Genomic DNA, 19269 nt, shown 5'->3' with positions numbered 1-19269 from the left:
GGACTACAATCTGTCTAGGTCAAAACCACAGATATAATATTGCGATAGAGAGGGGTTGTTAAACAAACTTTTGTCTATATACCATGTTAACCCCATCTGGTAATCTTTAGAAATTATTTTATTCATTTTAATCGGTGAAGATGCATCCTCTCGTCGTAAATATAGGCTACCCATAATATTTTATTTTCATAAATCTCAGGTAGGCCAACATTAGACAGTCTACTGTACTGGATCTTTGTCTACAATCAACAGGCCAATAAAGAGGCTGCTTTCTCACTGCGCTCCTATCAGAGCGCTGTGCGCTGCACGTGTGCCTCCTCGGCGCAGTGAAACCGAACCCTATCCACTTTTTGAAAAACGTTTTAAAGAGCCAATCATATTCGTTCATGTACTTCTTATTAACCAATAGTAGACGCCAAGACCTCCATCAAGGGTGGGCTCCCTCTGAACGATGCACACACGGTTAGAGTGATCCATAACTCTGTTGTCATGTTTTCCTGCCATGATGGAGAGTCATATTTCTTATTCTAAAAGAATAATCTGAAATTAACAGATTTATGCATTTGTGATATTTTTTGTATTAATTTATAGACGTCACGATGGGTAGCCTGTGTAGAGAAATCGTCACTCTTCAACTCGGGCACTATTCAAACTTCGTTGGCACACATTGGTGGAATTTACAGGTTGATACGCGCTAAAGTTAGCGGTTTCTCCATATAACATATGTATGTGTTCTAAAAGTTGTATTGGGCAAGCTAGCTATCTAGCTACTATTTTAGTTAAGAACTGGTGCAGTACGTGGCTAAGTTAGTTGGTTAGCTAGCCACTACTATTCTGACATTACTAGCTACTGTTACTGTAGTTAGCTAGCATGACCCTAGTTATTGTACATTCAAACTGAAATAGCCAGGCTAACAATGCGGAGACGAGTGGTGTTTTGGTGCACAGAGGGTGAGAGGTGCAGCAAAAGGGAGTGAGGCTAGGGTGTGGCCCACATTTTACTGCAACAACCATCGACGAAATTGCACAGCCAGCTAACGTTATACTGCTAGGGCAAAAGTAACGAGATAAAATAATCCATGTATTGTAGCTAGCTAGGTAACAACGAGGGAAAAACACAGTAGGCAATTATAAAACATGCTTTAAAGTTAGAGATAGCGAGCCTGCTAACTATGTCTTTGCTCTGAGGGTGTAGGCAGAGATGGTTTATTTATGGTGTAGGGACCTTTTGTTTTAGTGTGGTCTGTTTGTCTTCATAAACATTGTCAATTGGTGCTCAGTGCACCTCCCTTTGCAGCATGGAAGGTGACACATTGAATTACCATTTGTCTTTGTATGAGTTGACACAGTATACATAACATATGATTTGCCTTAAAATATTTGCTATGTATGTAAATCTTGACTGCATCTTATGCCGCTATTAAGATACATTTTCTTCTCTCTCCCTTCCTGCCCTTCTGTTTGTATTGCATCAGGATGCCTCGCTGACCTATGACCCAGATGCACCCCCAGGCGAGCTTCAGAATGATGTTCTCTTCAGAGAGGGGCAAACCTTTGGGGGTCATATTACCTACACCCCCCGCCTGATTGCCATGGACCTCAAAGGTAACCAACCCATGGTAACCCGCAGTGCGTCATTCATAAGGGCACCACGTTGCTGAAATGTTCTGAAGCACTTAACCGCTTCCTTGAAATTTCACACAGATGTTTTGCTGAATGTCACTTAGAGGTCACAGATTGAGTAAACATGACATGTTGAAGGTTTTACAGAGTTTGCCACAATTACAGTGTACATCTTTAGGTTTGACGGTGACAAATGGACAATGCATGTCATTGGAGTAAGGATAGCTACTGTGGCTACAGGGGTAGATATAGATTGAACAACCAGGTTGGCTATATTTAAATACTGAATCACCATCCTCTGTGTCCATTGCCATTATATAGGTAGCCTTCAGACACTGAGACAGGAGGGGAGCCTCTATGAGACTGGGAAGGATCCCACTGCTATCACATGGTAAGTGTGTGTGGGTGCATTTGTCTGTCTGTGTGTTTCCCCCAAGCCTTGTTTATGTGTATGACGTAAATTACTTCTCTTTGCAGGGAGGGCAATGTAATGGTGCACAAAGAGAGCCTGCCAACAAAGAACTCCTTCCTCTTAGACCTGGACAAGCTAGACGTGAGTATGACACAAACACCAAGTATATTACTTCTCTCCCTTTAAACCCAAAGAATGAATGCTTTTTAAATAGGATAGTCCAAAAACAACTTCTAGCCTTTAAACCTTTAAGCCGGGTGTACACTAATCGATTTTTGGCCCCGATTTGGCTGTCCCATACAAGTTTTTGAGATCGGAGACAAAATCCCCATGTTGCCTATTTGGAGTGCACGGCCATCTCCGACGCTCATTTAACGTGAGCGTGTCACAGATGCTACCAATCCCGTCTGTGAGCAGTCCCAGACGTCGTGATATTTTCAAAAGTTTGATTTTTATCAGCACAAAATCTGGAATGCTCTTGTAATGTAAGATGTGCAACGTCAAGTTTTGAGAACGGTGAGCAGCAATAGCCAATGAGAGCTCGCCAGTGAGATGGCAACGTTATTTTGCATCACCCAGAATGTGTAGACTCGCGCAGGAGCAATGAGTACTACTAGTATGGCTTTGTACTTGGCTTTAACCAAAGCAAATGTGCCAAATCGTTACAGCTCTGAAGTTCACAAGCCATGTTTTTCAATTCAACATGTTGTCTAGAAATGTCAACTCTGTATGGCAAGCGTGAATATCTGACTGAAAGCGTTTGAGGCTGCTTTGAGCCACAGCTCGTTCTAGCTACACAATCTAATATCATTGTTTTTTCGCAAGACAGTATGGTGGTATGGAGAATCTTCATGACCAAGTGAAGAATCTTGTAGTGTGTGACAACCCATCTGTGCCAGATCATTGAGCGTGCGCACCACTACGTTGGCAAGACAAAAACATACAGGAAATACGGTAATTTAATGTGAGAGGCTCAACGACGTTAGGATTTTGAAAGTTGTGTAGTGTACACCCGGCATTAGCCCGATTGCATGTCTGAAGGAACCAGATAGGTGTGAGCAATATTGCCGAAACTCGCTGAAGCCTGTTGAAAGGCTAGGTAGAGCCGTCACCATATTACTTACACCTGCCCAATACTTGCAGTTATTCATTCACCGAAGGGTTTGGGCCCAGGGCAAGGAAATTGGAGTTGTTCTTGGACCAGGCATAACTCGTGTTCGAAAAGGCTCTCATTCAAGTGTCTTGTTATGACAGTTGTTTTTATGTCCAGAAGGGGGAGATATTGGCTGAGGTTGATTTTGACCCAACTCCAGTGCCTCACTGTTCAGGTAAGGTCTTCTTTTTAACTTCTTAGGGCTGAAATCCCGTTAACGGGATCGATATGACAACAGCCAGTGAAAGTGCATGGCGCCAAATTCAAATCAACAGAAATCTCATAATTAAAATTCCTCCAACATATACCAATTTATACCATTTTAAAGATAATCTTGTTGTTAATGCCACCACAGTGTCCAATTTCAAATAGGCTTTACAGCGAAAGCACCACAAACGATTATGTTAGGTCAGAGCCAAGTCACAAAAACACACACAGCCATTTTTCCAGCCAAAGAGTGTAGTCACAAAAATCAGAAATGGAGAGAGAATTAATCACTAACCTTTTGATGATCTTCGTCAGATGACACTCATTGGACTTCATGTTACACAATACATGTATGTTTTGTTCGATAAAGTTCATATTTATATAAATAAATCTCAGTATACATTGGCACGTTATGTTCAGTAGTTCCAAAAACATCTGGTGATTTTGCAGAGAGCCACATCAATTTACAGAAATACTCATTATAAATGTTGATGAAAATACAAGTGTTATGCATGGAATTAAAAATATACTTCTCCTAAATGCAACTGCTGTGTCAGATTTCAAAAAAGCAAACCATGCAATAATCTGAGTATGGAGCTCAGATAACAAATGCATATATCCGCCATGTTGGAGTCAACAGAAGTCAGAAATAACATTACAAATATTCACTTACCTTTGATCTTCATCAGAATGCACTCCCAGGAATCCCAGTTACACAATTAAATGTTTGATTTGTTCGATAATGTCCATCATTTATGTCCAAATAGCTACTTTTGTTAGCGCGTTTGGTAAACAAATCCAAATTCACGAAGCGTGTTCACTAGTTGCAGACGAAATGTCAAAAAGTTCCGTTAGTCTGTAGAAACATGTCAAACGACGTATAGAATCAATTTTTAGCATGTTTTTAACATAAAACCTAAATAATGTTCCAACCGGAGAATTCTTTTGTCTTCAGAAAAGCAAAGGAACGGGCGCTACCTCTCATGTGAATGCGCGTGACTGAGCTCGTGGCTGCTGGCAGACATCTGACTCATTCCCCTCTCATTCGGCCCCACTTCACAGTAGAAGCCTCAAACAAGTTTCTAAAGACGGTTGACATCTAGTCGAAGCCTTAGGAAGTGCAACATGACCAATATCCCACTGTGTCTTCGATAAGTGCTGAGTTCAAAATTGACCAACCTCAGATTTACCACTTCCTGGTTGGATTTTTTCTCAGGTTTTTGCCTGCCATATGAGTTCTGTTATACTCACATACATCATTCAAACAGTTTTAAAAACTTCAGAGTGTTTTCTATCCAATACTACTAATAGTATGCATATACAGTGCCTTGCGAAAGTATTCGGCCCCCTTGAACTTTGAGACCTTTTGCCACCTTTTGCAAGGAGGAATGGGGAAAAAATGTCAGTCTCTCGATGTGCAAAACTGATAGAGACATACCCCAAGTGACTTACAGCTGTAATCGCAGCAAAAGGTGGCGCTACAAAGTATTAACTTAAGGGGGCTGAATAATTTTGCACGCCCAATTTTTCAGTTTTTGATTTGTTAAAAAAGTTTGAAATATCCAATAAATGTCGTTCCACTTCATGATTGTGTCCCACTTGTTGTTGATTCTTCACAAAAAAATACAGTTTTATATCTTTATGTTTGAAGCCTGAAATGTGGCAAAAGGTCGCAAAGTTCAAGGGGGCCGAATACTTTCGCAAGGCACTGTATTAGCAACTGGGACTGAGGAGCAAGCAGTTTACTCTGGGCACCTTATTCATCCAAGCTACTCAATACTGCCCCCAGCCATAAGAGGTTTTAAAGTATATTTTCCAAGATGACATTTAATCAATATTTAACATGATTTATAAGTTAGCAAACTATTGTGTGTGTGTGAACCTGTATGACCAGAAATGGGCTAAAAGAGGATCAGACCGAGAAACAAGCCGCTCTCGGTCACTCACACACACTACCTTTTCATCGATCCGTGTTTCCCGAGTAGGGACTTTAGCCATGGAGACGGTGAACAGCCGCTTGGAGCGCGCTCAGAAGGGCTATCGACTGGAGGGCAGTGTGAGGGTATGGTCGGACTTCTTGAGGATCCACCTGCACCCCCGCACAATCTCTGTCATCCACGAGTACAACCATGACGGGTGAGAGCATCACCATAGGCACATGCAGTCAAATAGTAACAGCCAAAGATGCAGTTCTCCGTATCTCATTCCCAACCCCCAAAAAATGAAATCTTTACCCCGGGTTCGTATCCTATATCCAACCCCACCCCCCTCTTTATTTTACTGTCTTTTTTATTCTTTACATATTTGAAACCAAATAGTTTGTTTTAATAAAAGTCAAGTTGAAGATGACAAGAAAAGGGTAACTGTGATGGATCCTTGACCAACCAAAAACCTCAACTGGAAACTGAAAAGCGGGATAAAAGAGGGCATGAAGCCCTGAGCTGTCCCTACCAGTTCCAAAGTTTGGTTGATGAGTTGTTGTAACAGATATGAACCTGAAAAAGGATTAAGGTCACACACTACAGTACATTACAGTCCTATTATGTGGCTAGGTCGACTCCCAATTATTTCACACGGAGTGCGTTTCCCACATGCTACAGCAGAACTAGCTTGGATTTCTCAGGAAAATGACTTTGTTTTGGCATTGTGTTCTACAGGGAGGCCCACCGCCTGGAAACGTTTGGCCAGGGGGAGGCTCTGCTTCAGGGCTCAGTGCTGGAGGATCTGGAGGACAGACTACACTTCTTCATAGAGGAATGTGACTACCTACAGGTAACTAACTGACTGGTGATCCTCTACCATGACTCTCCAATAGGGGTTATCACAAACCCTGGTCCTGGAAAACTACATGTCTCGAATATCAAAAATATCCATATATCCATCCAAACATACTTTGTTCATTATAAAGACCCCATTCTGTACAATCACTCCTCGAATGGCTGAGTTAATCTGTTTGTCATCTCTCCTTTCTCTTTCTCCTGCTCTTCCTTCTGCCATCCCTCTCCCTCCCTCCCAGGGGTTCCAGGTGCTCTGTGACCTGGCTGATGGCTTCTCTGGCCTGGGTTCAAAGGTCACCGAGATGCTGCAGGACTCCTATGGGGGACGGGGCATCCTTACCTGGGGGCTCGCACCTGTTAGTCACCCAGACACAGTGAGTAACAAGAGGGAGGTTTTTGGCAGTGTGTTTTCAGGCAGTTCATCAGTAAGCACTGTTTTATTCAACAGTGACATGTTCATTAGGGCACTCAATGGACAATTAGCATTTCTTATTGGCCAAGTCCAGATAGTCCATCCCTGTTTGTCAGTTTTCTTCCGTTTGGTGCCTAATGAGCATGACCCAGGTGTTCTTGCCATGTAATTCTTTGCCATGGGTTTTATTCGCTGTAAAATTGCAGATAGAAATGTATTTCATAGAGTTCAGCTGAGATCTGTGATTTTGTTTTTATTTCACAATTTGCTACTGATTTAATGACTAATCTGGTTTTATCCGTATCTCATAGTAATTGTGTTTCATGCACAGCTATTGTGTTGTGAATAAAGTCCTATGACTTTGTTCTTCTGTTGCTTTCCTCAGACCCCGATGAAGGAGCTCTACCACCTGTTGAACTACTCCTTAGGCATGGTCCACATGGCCAATAACAGCTCGTTCTTCTGCCCTTTAACCCTGAAGGGCGGGCTGGGCAGACGGCCCGCCCAACCCCCCTCCTTCCCCCACCTCAACTACGACGTGAGTCAGACAGACGCCACCCTCTTTTCCCATCTATCATCTGTCTATTCCCACATTTTGGTAGTCATTTATTCATTCTTTCGCTGAAAATATATAGACTAGATTGAGCTGTAGTGTAAATGATTGAAATCGCTCTCCCCCACTGTTGCTTGAGAGGATGCTAAACAGTTGTTTTTAGCAAGCCAACCCTAAGATGTCCTACAACCCCAGAAATGAATGTGTGTGTGTTTCTCTGTCTATTCCAATCACTCTGTCTTTTCGGTCTCCTCCAGCCCTCACTGTGGTACCACTCCAGCTCTGTGCTGGCTCTGGCCCTGGACTCCCTTACTGTCCCTTACAGGCTGAGGCACAACAGCACCCCCATGTGGGAGTTTGCAGACGCACTGGCAGTGTCCGGGAGAAAGGTGAGAGCTGGGTGCTTTCTTTGAATCCATTACCGCCGAGTTTAAAATCAAGCTATTTACATTGCTAACCCTACTGCTATCTCTTATGTCTGATTTTTCTTTCCTTGAGACAATGAGACTAACCTGGTTAAATAAATAACCTGTGAAAGGTCTGAATGGTTTAGACAGGTATGACTAAAATAACAGCTCAAGCTAGACTGCAGCTCTGGTTGGCTTCAGTTATCACCCTCAAATAACATTTAGAAGGGAATGTCCAGGGCACAAGATAATCATTATGTCTTCCCCACAGCCTACTATACATTTAACAGATTTACAGTGTGTGAGACCAGGGTCATAATGATTAGTGGGCACACAACAAACAAAAAAAACATTTGAAAACATTTCTTGTTGGCCAAGTCTGTGTAGTTCCTCCCTGTTTCAGTCTGTTTTCTTCTGTTTGGTGCCTGATGACGGCCCGCCCAATTTTAAAAAATGTTATTACTTTAGTCTATTTGGTAAGTATTTTCTTAACTCTTCTTGAACTGCACTGTTGGTTAAGGGCTTGTAAGTAAGTATTTCACGGTAAGGTCTACACTTGCTGTATTTGGCGCATGTGACAAATAAAGTTTGATTTGATTTAATGAACATGTGTTTTTCCTCAGGTGGTGGCTGCGTACGGAGCCCTCCCCTTTCCGATGACGCAGGGGTGCTCTCTCCCCGACGCCCTAGGTGACTGCGCGGATCTGTTGCCGTGGAAACCCCTATCGGCTTGCCCCGAGCTGGGCGATGGCCACTGCTTCGGCCAATCAGTGACCCTCAAGGGTTTAGAGGGGCAGAGTCTGGTCAGGTGAGACAAAACATGGCTGTTATGTTTAGAGGTCGACCGATTAATCGGAATTGCCGATTTCAAGTTCGGAAATCGGAAATCTGTATTTTTGGATGCCAATTTGGCCGATTTAAACCTTGCTCTGGTGTTGATGTGCATTGCTGTAACGTTGCGGTCCCATCTGCAGCCAGCTGAGACCAGGGATGCAGCCGCCCACCCAGCTGCATAGCCTTGACTGTGGGGAAGAGGTGCTAGCCTCCTACATCAATGCTCACTACCCCGCTACGCCTTTGTGAGTGTCATTCTTGCATACACAATAGCACCCGTTTTCTCACGCACACACACACACACACACACACACACACACACACACTTACACTCATGCACTGACAATGTCACACACTCACATAGGCAGGCTTCGAGACATGGCCACATACACATGGACGGATTCAACACACACACACGACTGTAGTAGTTTGATAGACCACACCAAACCAATCCTGCTGTTTAAATCATGAAAATCACAATTGACCATTTCCTCATTCTCCCTGTGCAGTTCGGTCCAGCTTGTATCCAGCCCCAGTAAGCTGACCCCGCCCTTCCCACAGATATTCAGCCAATCCTTGAGTCCACAGGGCTTTCTGCAGAGTCAAGCCCCTCCCCCCAAAAGTGAGTAAATCTAATCCTAATGTTTCTCTGACATTTCTGGTCCATTTATCTAACTGCGCTTTCTTTCTCACTGTCAAGTTATTTTCAAAGTTTGTCTGTTTGTCTCTCTCTGACTCAGTCTATGTTTCTGTTATCAAGTTTTATTAGTCGTATGATCAGGATACACATGGTATACACCATCCAATGAAATGCTTACTTGCAGGTTCCTTCTCGGCAATGCAACAACAATAATAAAATATAAGAATACGAACATAAAGTAAATGGCTCAGTAGAATATATCATTTTTGAAGAAGTATAATATAGGAAGGCATGATTTTTTTTGTATCTGGGAAGGGGGGGATTAGGGGGCAAGTGTTTTTAAATTGTGCAGTATTAATAAATAGTAAAAGTAAAAGCCATTTCATCTGGCTACACAAGTGATTGTATATGCATATTCTACCCTTCTTCGCTCACTCCCTGTCACTTCACTTCAGATCCCTGCCTCACAATCCCTAAATAAGTCTATTCTGTTTTCATACCTCACTATGCTTGTATCCAACAGTCTCTCTCATTATTGTCAGGTCTATACCTCTCAACTTATCTCCCTCTTCCTATCCTCTCTTCCACAGAGCGGTCCTGTGCGGTCTCCTCCCTCCCCGTGCTCACCTCCCTGCAGTCTTCTCCGGCCCTGGGCCCGTGGCTGTCGGAGCTGCACCGCGGTGCCAGCACCCTGGACCCCCGTCGCATCGCCCCCAGCTTCCTCTCCCAGGGGCCTGAGCTGACCGACTTCCAGGAGTCCCTGGAGCAACTCCACCTCCTGGCCCGCTGTTACCGCAATGATAGCGGAGGCATGATGTGCTCCTCCTCGGAAGAGGACGACGATGATTGATTGACTGACAACTGCTGAACCGCAAGAGTCATTTTCTCTTTTCTGTTTCCCGCATTGTTAGCCCAGAATGATTTTTGCGCACTCCATGCCATCTGAATAGATGGGTCTCAATTGACATTGACTAGTATTGACAGACCCACCCATCCACAATGTATATTCTTGTATGTGGATCTGATCGCATTCATAAAGACACAGTGAGACTTGATAAGGATTGTGAATTCTGGTTGGAAAGAATGCTGTTTATTTTTCTTTTTTACCATTTATTTATCCAGGTGGGCCAGTTGAGAACAAGTTCTCATTTACAACTGAGATGGCGACAGAGAACGGTTATGGTAAAAGATTGAGGTTTTAACTGACAAAAGATATTTGGACTGTGAAACTCAGTCATTAAATCAAGGAGAGACAAAATAAGAGGATAGAAGGAAAGGTCAATGAAGGGAGAATGTTGGTTGGTGATATGTTGGAGCTGCTAGTGAAGTTAATTTGCCACATGCACAGGATACAAAAGGTGTAAAACAGTACTGTCTAATTATAACCTTGCGAGCTATTTGACAACAATGCAGTGATGATAATAATATAGAATACATGTTTTTTTAAACACAAGAACTACGATGTGAGTTAAAGAAACGAGAGAATGCAAGGACTGTATATATGTGTATCTGCAAATAAATGTGCTTTATACAACTGTCAATAGTTTCCCAAATTAAGATAACATAAGTCATGGTAGATTTCTGCTAGAATCTGTGGCAGGGAGGAAATTAAAGGTGCAGTAATCTTTTATATTGTTTTTCTGTCCTTGCCACTAGATGGCAACATTGAAGCTATGGCCAAAAAAAATTAGCGGAACGCTAAGAAAAAGCTGTTATCTTTATCAAGCCCTTGCAACAAGGAGATGGATTACATTACGCATCCATTTCTGTCAAAAGTTCAAATCATTTACACTTTTACACAAGTTAAAATCACTGAAAAATGATCAAATATACAAAAATTGCATGGCTGGCCCCTAGGCACATATGTGGTAGTTTCAAGCTGTAGGCAAAGGCATCCATCTTCTCAGTGTGTCTATTTGTGAGAATCAGGTTGGCTGTAGCCTTTGACAAATACAGAATTATGCCAACACACCCACAGCTCATTAAACGGAAGCTGACCAGAGGCTGTTAACCCACAATTTCCCCTATCATTTTTTGACAAGAAGTCAAAAGAACATAACAAACTTGAGGTTTTCAGAAACAGAGAATTCGATGTCTGAAGTCTGTCTTCTTCCAGATAGCTCTTAGATCTCTTATTCTTTCAAGGCTGGACTCTGGGCCGTGCTGCATGCAAGCTAGGCACATTCCTGCTCTACCTCAGCCCTTATGCTAACGTGCTAACGGTTACTCTACTCGGTGTCCAGCGCTACCTCCAGGTCCTCTACCCGCAGATGTGGAACAGGCTGGGGCGCAAGGGGGAGGCGGTGCTGCTCCTGGCCTGTGGGGGCTCGCCTGTGCCCTGACTGCCCCCGCAGTTGTCACTCGTGATAGCGAGCTCAAGTGCCAGCGACACACGGGCTCCGATGCTGAAATAGTTGCTGTCCTCGTCTTTGAGATAGTTTTATGGTTTGTGATTCCGTTCTCTGTGCTGGTCACGTCCTACTGCCGCCTCCACCGGCGGGTGAACCAGACGGCGCTGTTCAGCAGTGCCAAGATGACGCGGCTGGTCACCAGTGTGGTGGTCGCCTTCTTCATCCTCTGGATCCCTGTGCACATTGTCAATGTGGTGGACATCGCCGGCATTGTGCTGCAGACTTCCTGGCCAGAGGCATCGGCAGCGCTGCTGAAACACAGAAGCGTGGCAGCGCGTGTCGTCCGGAGCTTTACGTTTTTTAACAGCTGCCTGGACCCCTTCCTGTACGCCTTCGCCTCGCGGAGGATCCGTGAGCAGCCCAAGTCGTCGTCGAGCGAAAGCAGGATGCAGGTCACAAATATCTGATGTATGATGCTCTGCTCTGCTGGTGTGACTAAAGGCATGTGACTGGAATGCCAACCCCTAATTCTAACCCTCAGCCTACCCATAATCAAACCCCTCACCCTAAACTTAACAAGTCAGGGTACTCTCAAAAATAAATAGCTTTTTTTTAGGGGTTCTTGACTTTGATTTTAGAGCAGCCAAATAAGAGGCCCATTGCCCTTGCTATTTTGTCCTCAACAAAACCTACATTTTGGTTTGCTGACTATAGGCTGTACTTTCTAGGTATCCATAGGTTAGCCTAGATTTATTTCGGGGATCTAACGCCCTTCAAGCTTGACCTCCATTGGTCAAAGCCTAAATTGTATTGCTTCTGTCAGGTTTCCCATGAATAAATTGGTTAGACTTGTCTATGGACAATGTTACTGTACATATCTCTCAATGTATTCTGCAAAAATTGAAATTTGTGTGAACATACTGGGACCACTAAGGAAACAGAGCTGTAAGAAATGCTTGATTTTGCAGGAAATGTTGAACAACATTCAGAAAGGTGTAGATTTTTTGGGAAAATCACCCTTTTCAGAACACAAATGCATGAATGTTGACCCTGTCCAAACCCAACTTCCCAACTATTCATCACCGACTCAACAACTTTACGCCTCCAACCCAGAAAGAGTGAATACAGTCATATTGATTCCATTCAAGTGTAACGGTTGTCGTCGGGAGAAAGAGAGGACCAAGGTGCAGCGTGGTAAGTATTCATTGTAATTTAATAAAGAATGAATACAGAAACAAAACACGACAGACAAACAGTCCTGAACGGTGCATCAAAACACAGAACAGAAAATAAACACCCACAAGTCAAAAGTTAAACCAGGCTACCTAAGTATCATTCTCAATCAGGGACAACGATTGACAGCTGCCTCTGATTGAGAACCATACCAGGCCGAACACGAAATCCCAAAACATAGAAAAAGGAACATAGACAACCCACCCAACTCACGCCCTGACCATACTAAACCAAAGACATAATAAAAGAACTAAGGTCAGAACGTGACATCAAGAAGTACGACACATACAGTTGACGTCGGAAGTTTACATACACCTTAGCCAAATACATTTAAACTCAGTTTCCACAATTCCTGACATTTAATCCTAGTAAAAAATTCCCTGTTTTAGGTCAGTTAGGATCACCACTTTATTTTAAGAATGTGAAAATAATAGTAGAGAGTGATTTATTTCAGCTTTAATTTATTTAATCACATTCCCAGTGTGTCAGAAGTTTACATACACTCAGTTAGTATTTGTTAGCATTGCCTTTTAATTGTTTAACTTCGTTCAAACGTTTTGGGTAGCCTTCCACAAGCTTCCCACAATAAATTGGGTGAATTTTGGCCAATTCCTCCTGACAGAGCTGGTGTAAATGAGTCAGGTTTGTAGGCCTCCTTGCTCGCACACACATTTTTCAGTTCTACCCACAAATGTTCTATAGGAATGAGGTCAGGGCTTTGTGATGGCCACTCCAATACCTTGACTTTGTTGTACTTAAGCCATTTTTCCACAACTTTGGAAGTATGCTTGGGGTCATTGTCCATTTGCGACCAAGCTTTTACTTCCTGACTGATGTCTTGGGATGTTGCTGTTGGTGTTCTTTGGCTTGCAAGCTCTCACCCGTTTTCCTCCAAACATAACAATGGTCATTAGGGCCAAACAATTCTGTTTGTGTTTCATCAGACCATTGGACATTTCTCCAAAAAGTATGATCTTTGTCCCCATGTGTAGTTGCAAACCGTACTCTGTCTTTTTAATGGCGGTTTTGGAGCAGTGGCTTCTTCCTTGCTGAGCGGCCTTTCAGGTTATGTCGATATAGGACTCGTTTTACTGTGGATATAGATACTTTTTTACCTGTTTCCTCCATCTTCACAAGGTCCTTTACTGTTGTTCTGGGATTGATTTGCACTTTTCGCACCAAAGTACGTTCATCTCTTGGAGACAGAACGTGTCTCCTTCCTGAGCGGTACGACGTCTGCGTGGTCCCATGGTGTTTATACTTGCGTACTATTGTTTGTACAGATGAACGTGGTACCTTCAGGTGTTTGGAAATTGCTCCCAAGGATGAACCAGACTTATGGAGGTCTACAATTTGTTTTCTGAGGTCTTGGCTGATATCTTTTGATTTTCCCATGATGTCAAGAAAAGAAGCACTGAGTTTGAAGGAAGGCCTTGAAATACATCCACAGGTACACCTCCAACACTGCCTTTCAGAAGCTTCTAATGCCATGACATCGTTTTCTGGAATTTTCCAAGCTGTTTAAAGGCACAGTCAACGAAGTGTTTGAAAACATATCACCCACTGGAATTGTGATACAGTGAATTAAAAGTGAAATAATCTGTCTGTGAACAGTTGTTGGAAAAAATACTTGCGTCATGCACAAAGTAGATGTCTTAACTGACTATAACAACTATAGTTTGTAAACAAGAAATTTGTAGTGTGGTTGAAAAGTAAAGTTTATTAACTCCAACCTAAGTGTATGTAAACCTCCGACTTCAACCCTATATATATTTATATATATACATAATAATATATGTCATTTAGCAGACACTTCTATGTTAAGCGACTTAGAGTGATGTATGTGTCAAAGGTCCTTTTTGGATTTGTGTTGAGCAGGTAGAGTAAGGTACATACCAAACACAAACCCTATAGGAGGGACCTGACTGAGGGGAGGAGGGACCCTATAGCGTCTGCCTGAGGGGAGGAGGGTCCCGATAGCGTCTGTCTGAGGGGAGGAGGGACCCTATAGCGTCTGCCTGAGGGGAGGAGGGTCCCTATAGTGTCTATCTGATGGGAGGAGGGACACTATAGCGATATTCTGAGGGGAGGAGGGACCCTAATGCGTCTGTCTGAGGGGAGGAAGGACCCTAAATTATCTGTCTGAGGGGAGGAGGGACCCTATATAGTCTGTCTGAGGGGAGGAGGGACCTGCCAGTGGGGAGGAGGGACTCAATAGTGTCTGTCTGAGGGGAGGAGGGACCTGCCAGTGGGGAGGAGGGCCCCTATAGTGTCTATCTGAGGGGAGGAGGGCCCCTATAGTGTCTATCTGAGGGGAGGAGGGCCCCTATAGTGTCTATCTGAGGGGAGGAGGGCCCCTATAGTGTCTGTCTGAGGGGAGGAGGGACACTATAGCGATATTCTGAGGGGAGGAGGGACCCTAATGCGTCTGTCTGAGGGGAGGAAGGACCCTAAATTATCTGTCTGAGGGGAGGAGGGACCTTATATAGTCTGTCTGGGGGGAGAAGGGACCCTATAGAGTCTGTCTGAGGGGAGGAGGGACCCTTTAGTGTCTGTTTGCGGGGAGGAGGGACCGAATAGTGACTGTCTGAGGGGAGGAGGGACCCTATAGTTTTTGTCTGTGGAGGAGGGATCCATTAGAGTCTGTCTGAGGGTAGGAGGAACCCTATAGCGGCTGTCTGAGGGGAGGAGGGACACTAGAAATGTCCATGGGAGGGATCTGAAAATATTTTCTGATCTTGTCTGATAATTGTCTATTCAAAAATAGTCTTCAGTGAGTGATGTTGCCTCACACCCAAGACCTTCAGGGCAGTTTGATCATTTGCAAACCAGACTGTGATGCCGTATCTCAGGATTCTCTCTATGACCTCATGGAAGAACAGGAGCATTTTTTCTGGTCAACTCCAAAATCCCTTAGTCTACGAAGGAAATAGAGGCGTTGTTGGACTCTGAAGCAGACCCTCTTTACTTTGACCTACCAGCTCAACACCCAGGTGATCTAATCTGTGCTATGTTGGCATTGTGGACAACCATGGACACGTGGTCACCGACTGATTTGGGGTCAAACACCATTTCCTCCATTTTAGAAGAATTGTAGTTTTTCTAGCCTTATTTTGCCACTAAATGGAAGCATTAAACTAAGGCCATACATTCAAAGAGAGACAACAACCCAGAGATGGATTAAATGCATTACACATCCATTTATCTGTCAAAAGTTCAAATCATTACAACGTTTTGCACAAGATAAAACCACATAAAAAATATGAATTATTAAATGTGGAAAAAATATATAAAACCCTTGTGGCTTCCCCCTAGACAACAGCTACAATCTACTTTATATGTTTTAACTAAAGCTTAAACTATCTTCTCAGCGTCATGTGTCTATTGATGAGAATCAGGTTGAGTGTAGCCTTAATGACAAAATTGGAAGTTTCTAAATGTTAACCTCAAACAGAAATATCTCTCTCTCTGAATCATACTCTCTCTCTCTCACACACAGACACACAGGCACACACACGCACACACACACACACACACACACACACACACACACACACACACACACACACACACACACACACACACACACACACACACAGAGCTTTGTCAGGAGGAAGCTGACCAGAAGCAGTTAACCCACATCAGTTTCCTTATTATCACTCTATATGACAAGAGTTCAAGAGAAGATAACAAACTTGTGAGGATTTGAAGAACGAGAAACTAAAGAATTAGATGTCTAAAGTCTACTGTCTTCCAGATAGCTCATATTCTTTCACGGACCACGAAGAACATGGACTCCTCCAGCAACTCTAGCTTGGACTCCACCTCCCCGGATTCGGGCCGCCTGATTTCGAGCACCGTCCTGGGGCTGTGCTGTGCGCTGGGCCTCCCTGGTAACATAGCTGTCCTGGTGGTCATCCTGCGCCGCACGTCCCGACGCCCCAACTTCACCCTGTGCCTCATGCTGAACCTGGCTTCCTCTGACATCCTGTGCCTGGCCACGGTGCCCGTGTGGATCTATACTCTCCAGCAAGGCTGGACTCTGGGCCGTGCTGCATGCAAGATAGCCACCTTCCTGCTCTACCTCAGCCTGAATGCTAACGTGCTAACGGTTACTCTACTCGGTGTCCAGCGCTACCTCCAGGTCCTCTACCCGCAGATGTGGAACAGGCTGGGGCGCAAGGGGGAGGCGGTGCTGCTCCTGGCCCTGTGGGGGCTCGCCTGTGCCCTGACTGCCCCCGCAGTTGCCACTCGCGATGTGCGCGATGGCGAGCTCAAGTGCCAGCGACACACGGGCTCCGATGCTGAAAGAGTTGCTGTCCTCGTCTTGGAGACCCTTTTAGGGTTTGTGATTCCGTTCTCTGTGCTGGTCACGTCCTACTGCCGCCTCCACCGGCGGGTGAACCAGACGGCACTGTTCAGCAGTGCCAAGATGACGCGGCTGGTCACCAGTGTGGTGGTCGCCTTCTTCATCCTCTGGATCCCTGTGCACATTGTCAATGTGGTGGACATCGCCGGCATTGTGCTGCAGACTTCCTGGCCAGAGGCATCGGCAGCGCTGCTGAGACACAGAAGCACGGCAGCGCGTGTCGTCCGGAGCTTTACGTTTTTTAACAGCTGCCTGGACCCCTTCCTGTACGCCTTCGCCTCGCGGAGGATCCGTGAGCAGCCCAAGTCGGCGTCGAGGAGCGAAAGCAGGATGCAGGTCACAAATATCTGATGTTTGAAGCTCTGCTCTGCTGGTGTGACTAAAGGCATGTGACTGGAATGCCAACCCCTAATTCTAACCCTCAGCCTACCCATAATCAAACCCCTCACCCTAAACTTAACAAGACAGGGTACTCTCAAAAATAAATAGCTTTTTTTTTAGGGGTTCTTGACTTTGATTTTAGAGCAGCCAAATAAGAGGCCCATTGCCCCTGCTATTTTGTCCACAACAAAACCTACATTTTGGTTTGCTGACTGTATAGGCTGTACTTTCTAGGTATCCATAGGTTAGCCTAGATTTGTTATTTCGGGGATCTAACGCCCTTCAAGCTTGACCTCCATTGGTCAAAGCCTAAATTGTGTTGCTTCTGTCAGCTTTCCCATGAATAAATACATATATTTGGTTACTATGAATAAGTTTCTCTATAGTGCATGTACTTCTGCTTTGGTTCAGAGGAGCTCCAACTTACCATAGTGTTTTGGAATATTTCGTCATACTTGTGAAGTTGCCTCATTGTATGTCAAAATCAGGTATTTGAGCAGTGAGCACAATGGAAAAACACACTAGATCCATGCAACAACATTTCTCCCTAAATAGATCAATTATCCCACTCTGATGTTAAATATGGGTTTAACCATTTTAGTTTCAGTCTAACCCGCAACAAGAAGTAAGCCAACTTGCCAACACCGCCAAACAAAATTCATTCTGAACCAAATGAAGGTAGAACTTGCCATATGTCAGATGTAATAACACATTTGGTAAACAGACAAACAACTTTATCTACACCCAAAGGAACATGCCTTTATGTTTATAATTAGAAATAAAGCTTGAGATTGACATACTGTAGTTGAAAACATTTTATGAAACTATAAACAGTTTTTGGGGGGTTGTGATCAGGTGGTAGAAATCATGAGCTGATTCACACCCAGCATTTATTGTAGAGGTGCTGACTAACTGTATAAATAGAAAGAGAGAAAGTAGAACACTCTACATAGATATGAGTCACACATCCTACATATGCTCCCAACAATTTAATGGGTATATATATATAGAGTGTAACTTTCTTTTTATACGGTTCTGGGGAACTTGCAGATTTTCAGATGTAAGTGGTATATTTATAAGTACAAAATTCCTACCACTTGTAATGCCCTCTGTCTTATGTTCAGAACTTTTGATTGTGAATTCATTGGGGTTTCACAGAACTTTCACTGTTGAGTCATTCAAGCAAAATCAAATCTAACTTGCTTTTATTTTTGAAGTGGTGAATAGAAAGAATAGTAGATGGTAAATATATTTTTCAAATTATAGTAGATGGTAAATATCATTTTAAAATTATAGTAGAGGGTAAATATCATTTTCAAATTATAGTAGAGGGTAAATATAATTTTCAAATTATAGTAGAGGGTAAATATCATTTTCAAATTATAGTAGAGGGTAAGTATTTGACCATCACCTAACATGCACCATGTTTTAAATCATTTGTATCCAATGGCAGGTTGTGAGCATGTGTAACCGATGTGAAATGGCTAGCTAGTTAGCAGTTGTGTGCGCTAATAGCGTTTCAATCAGTGACTTCACTCGCTCTGAGGCCTTGAATTTGTTGTTCCCCTTGCTCTGCAATGCTTTTGTGGCGCGATGGGTAACGATGCTTTGAGGGTGACTGTTGTCTGTGTGCAGAGGGTCCCTGGTTCGAACCCATTGGGGCGAGGAGAGGAGGAGAGCAATACTGTTACACATGTTCAGAAATACAGCGCCTTCGGAAAGTATTCACACCCGTTGACTTTTTCCACAGTTTTTTTCCAGCCTGAATTTACAATAGATTAAATTAAGATTTTATGTCACAAACTTCTGTAATGTCAAAGTCAAATAATGTTCAAAGAAATTTTTACAAATTAATAAAACGTGAAAGCTGAATTGTCTTGATTCAATAAGTGTTCAACCCTTTTGTTATGGCAATCC

General features: G+C 43.6%; 3 protein-coding genes across 3 annotated transcripts; all 3 read left to right on the top strand.

The window, feature by feature from the left end:
* The first annotated feature begins 440 nt into the window (after window positions 1–440).
* msto1 (misato mitochondrial distribution and morphology regulator 1) lies at window positions 441–10561 on the top strand. Its single transcript, XM_021560406.2, has 14 exons — window positions 441–683; window positions 1476–1605; window positions 1945–2014; window positions 2101–2176; window positions 3306–3363; window positions 5381–5531; window positions 6053–6167; window positions 6412–6546; window positions 6970–7122; window positions 7395–7526; window positions 8168–8352; window positions 8519–8623; window positions 8888–9000; window positions 9609–10561. The coding sequence occupies exons 1-14, from the start codon at window positions 600–602 to the stop codon at window positions 9866–9868; spliced, it is 1767 nt and encodes a 588-aa protein (XP_021416081.2). The 5' UTR covers window positions 441–599; the 3' UTR covers window positions 9869–10561.
* On the top strand, window positions 10018–12820 carry LOC110488258 (leukotriene B4 receptor 1-like). The gene is made up of 3 exons (XM_036971002.1): window positions 10018–10062; window positions 11139–11337; window positions 11373–12820. Exons 1-3 carry the CDS (start codon window positions 10018–10020, stop codon window positions 11834–11836), a joined length of 708 nt encoding a protein of 235 aa, XP_036826897.1. The 3' UTR covers window positions 11837–12820.
* A 3572-nt stretch (window positions 12821–16392) lies between these two features.
* LOC110488255 (leukotriene B4 receptor 1-like) lies at window positions 16393–17322 on the top strand. Its single transcript, XM_036971001.1, has one exon. It carries the CDS (start codon window positions 16393–16395, stop codon window positions 17320–17322), a length of 930 nt encoding a protein of 309 aa, XP_036826896.1.
* The last annotated feature ends 1947 nt before the right edge of the window (window positions 17323–19269 follow it).

Source organism: Oncorhynchus mykiss, chromosome 32, assembly GCF_013265735.2.
Source record: "Oncorhynchus mykiss isolate Arlee chromosome 32, USDA_OmykA_1.1, whole genome shotgun sequence".
In the NCBI taxonomy this organism is placed as follows: domain Eukaryota; kingdom Metazoa; phylum Chordata; class Actinopteri; order Salmoniformes; family Salmonidae; genus Oncorhynchus; species Oncorhynchus mykiss.
The sequence above is the reverse complement of the archived record's forward strand: the minus strand, read 5'-3'. Positions and strand labels throughout refer to the sequence as shown.

Coding starts and splice junctions, on each gene's coding strand:
- msto1 (XM_021560406.2), top strand. CDS start 600: ATGGGTAGCCTGTGTAGAGAAATCGTCACTCTTCAACTCGGGCACTAT. Junction 1,606..1,944: donor GATTGCCATGGACCTCAAAG/GTAACCAACCCA, acceptor GCCATTATATAG/GTAGCCTTCAGACACTGAGA. Junction 8,353..8,518: donor GAGGGGCAGAGTCTGGTCAG/GTGAGACAAAAC, acceptor TCCCATCTGCAG/CCAGCTGAGACCAGGGATGC.
- LOC110488258 (XM_036971002.1), top strand. CDS start 10,018: ATGTATATTCTTGTATGTGGATCTGATCGCATTCATAAAGACACA. Junction 10,063..11,138: donor ATCGCATTCATAAAGACACA/GTGAGACTTGAT, acceptor TCTTCCAGATAG/CTCTTAGATCTCTTATTCTT. Junction 11,338..11,372: donor GGCGGTGCTGCTCCTGGCCT/GTGGGGGCTCGC, acceptor CTGCCCCCGCAG/TTGTCACTCGTGATAGCGAG.
- LOC110488255 (XM_036971001.1), top strand. CDS start 16,393: ATGGACTCCTCCAGCAACTCTAGCTTGGACTCCACCTCCCCGGATTCG.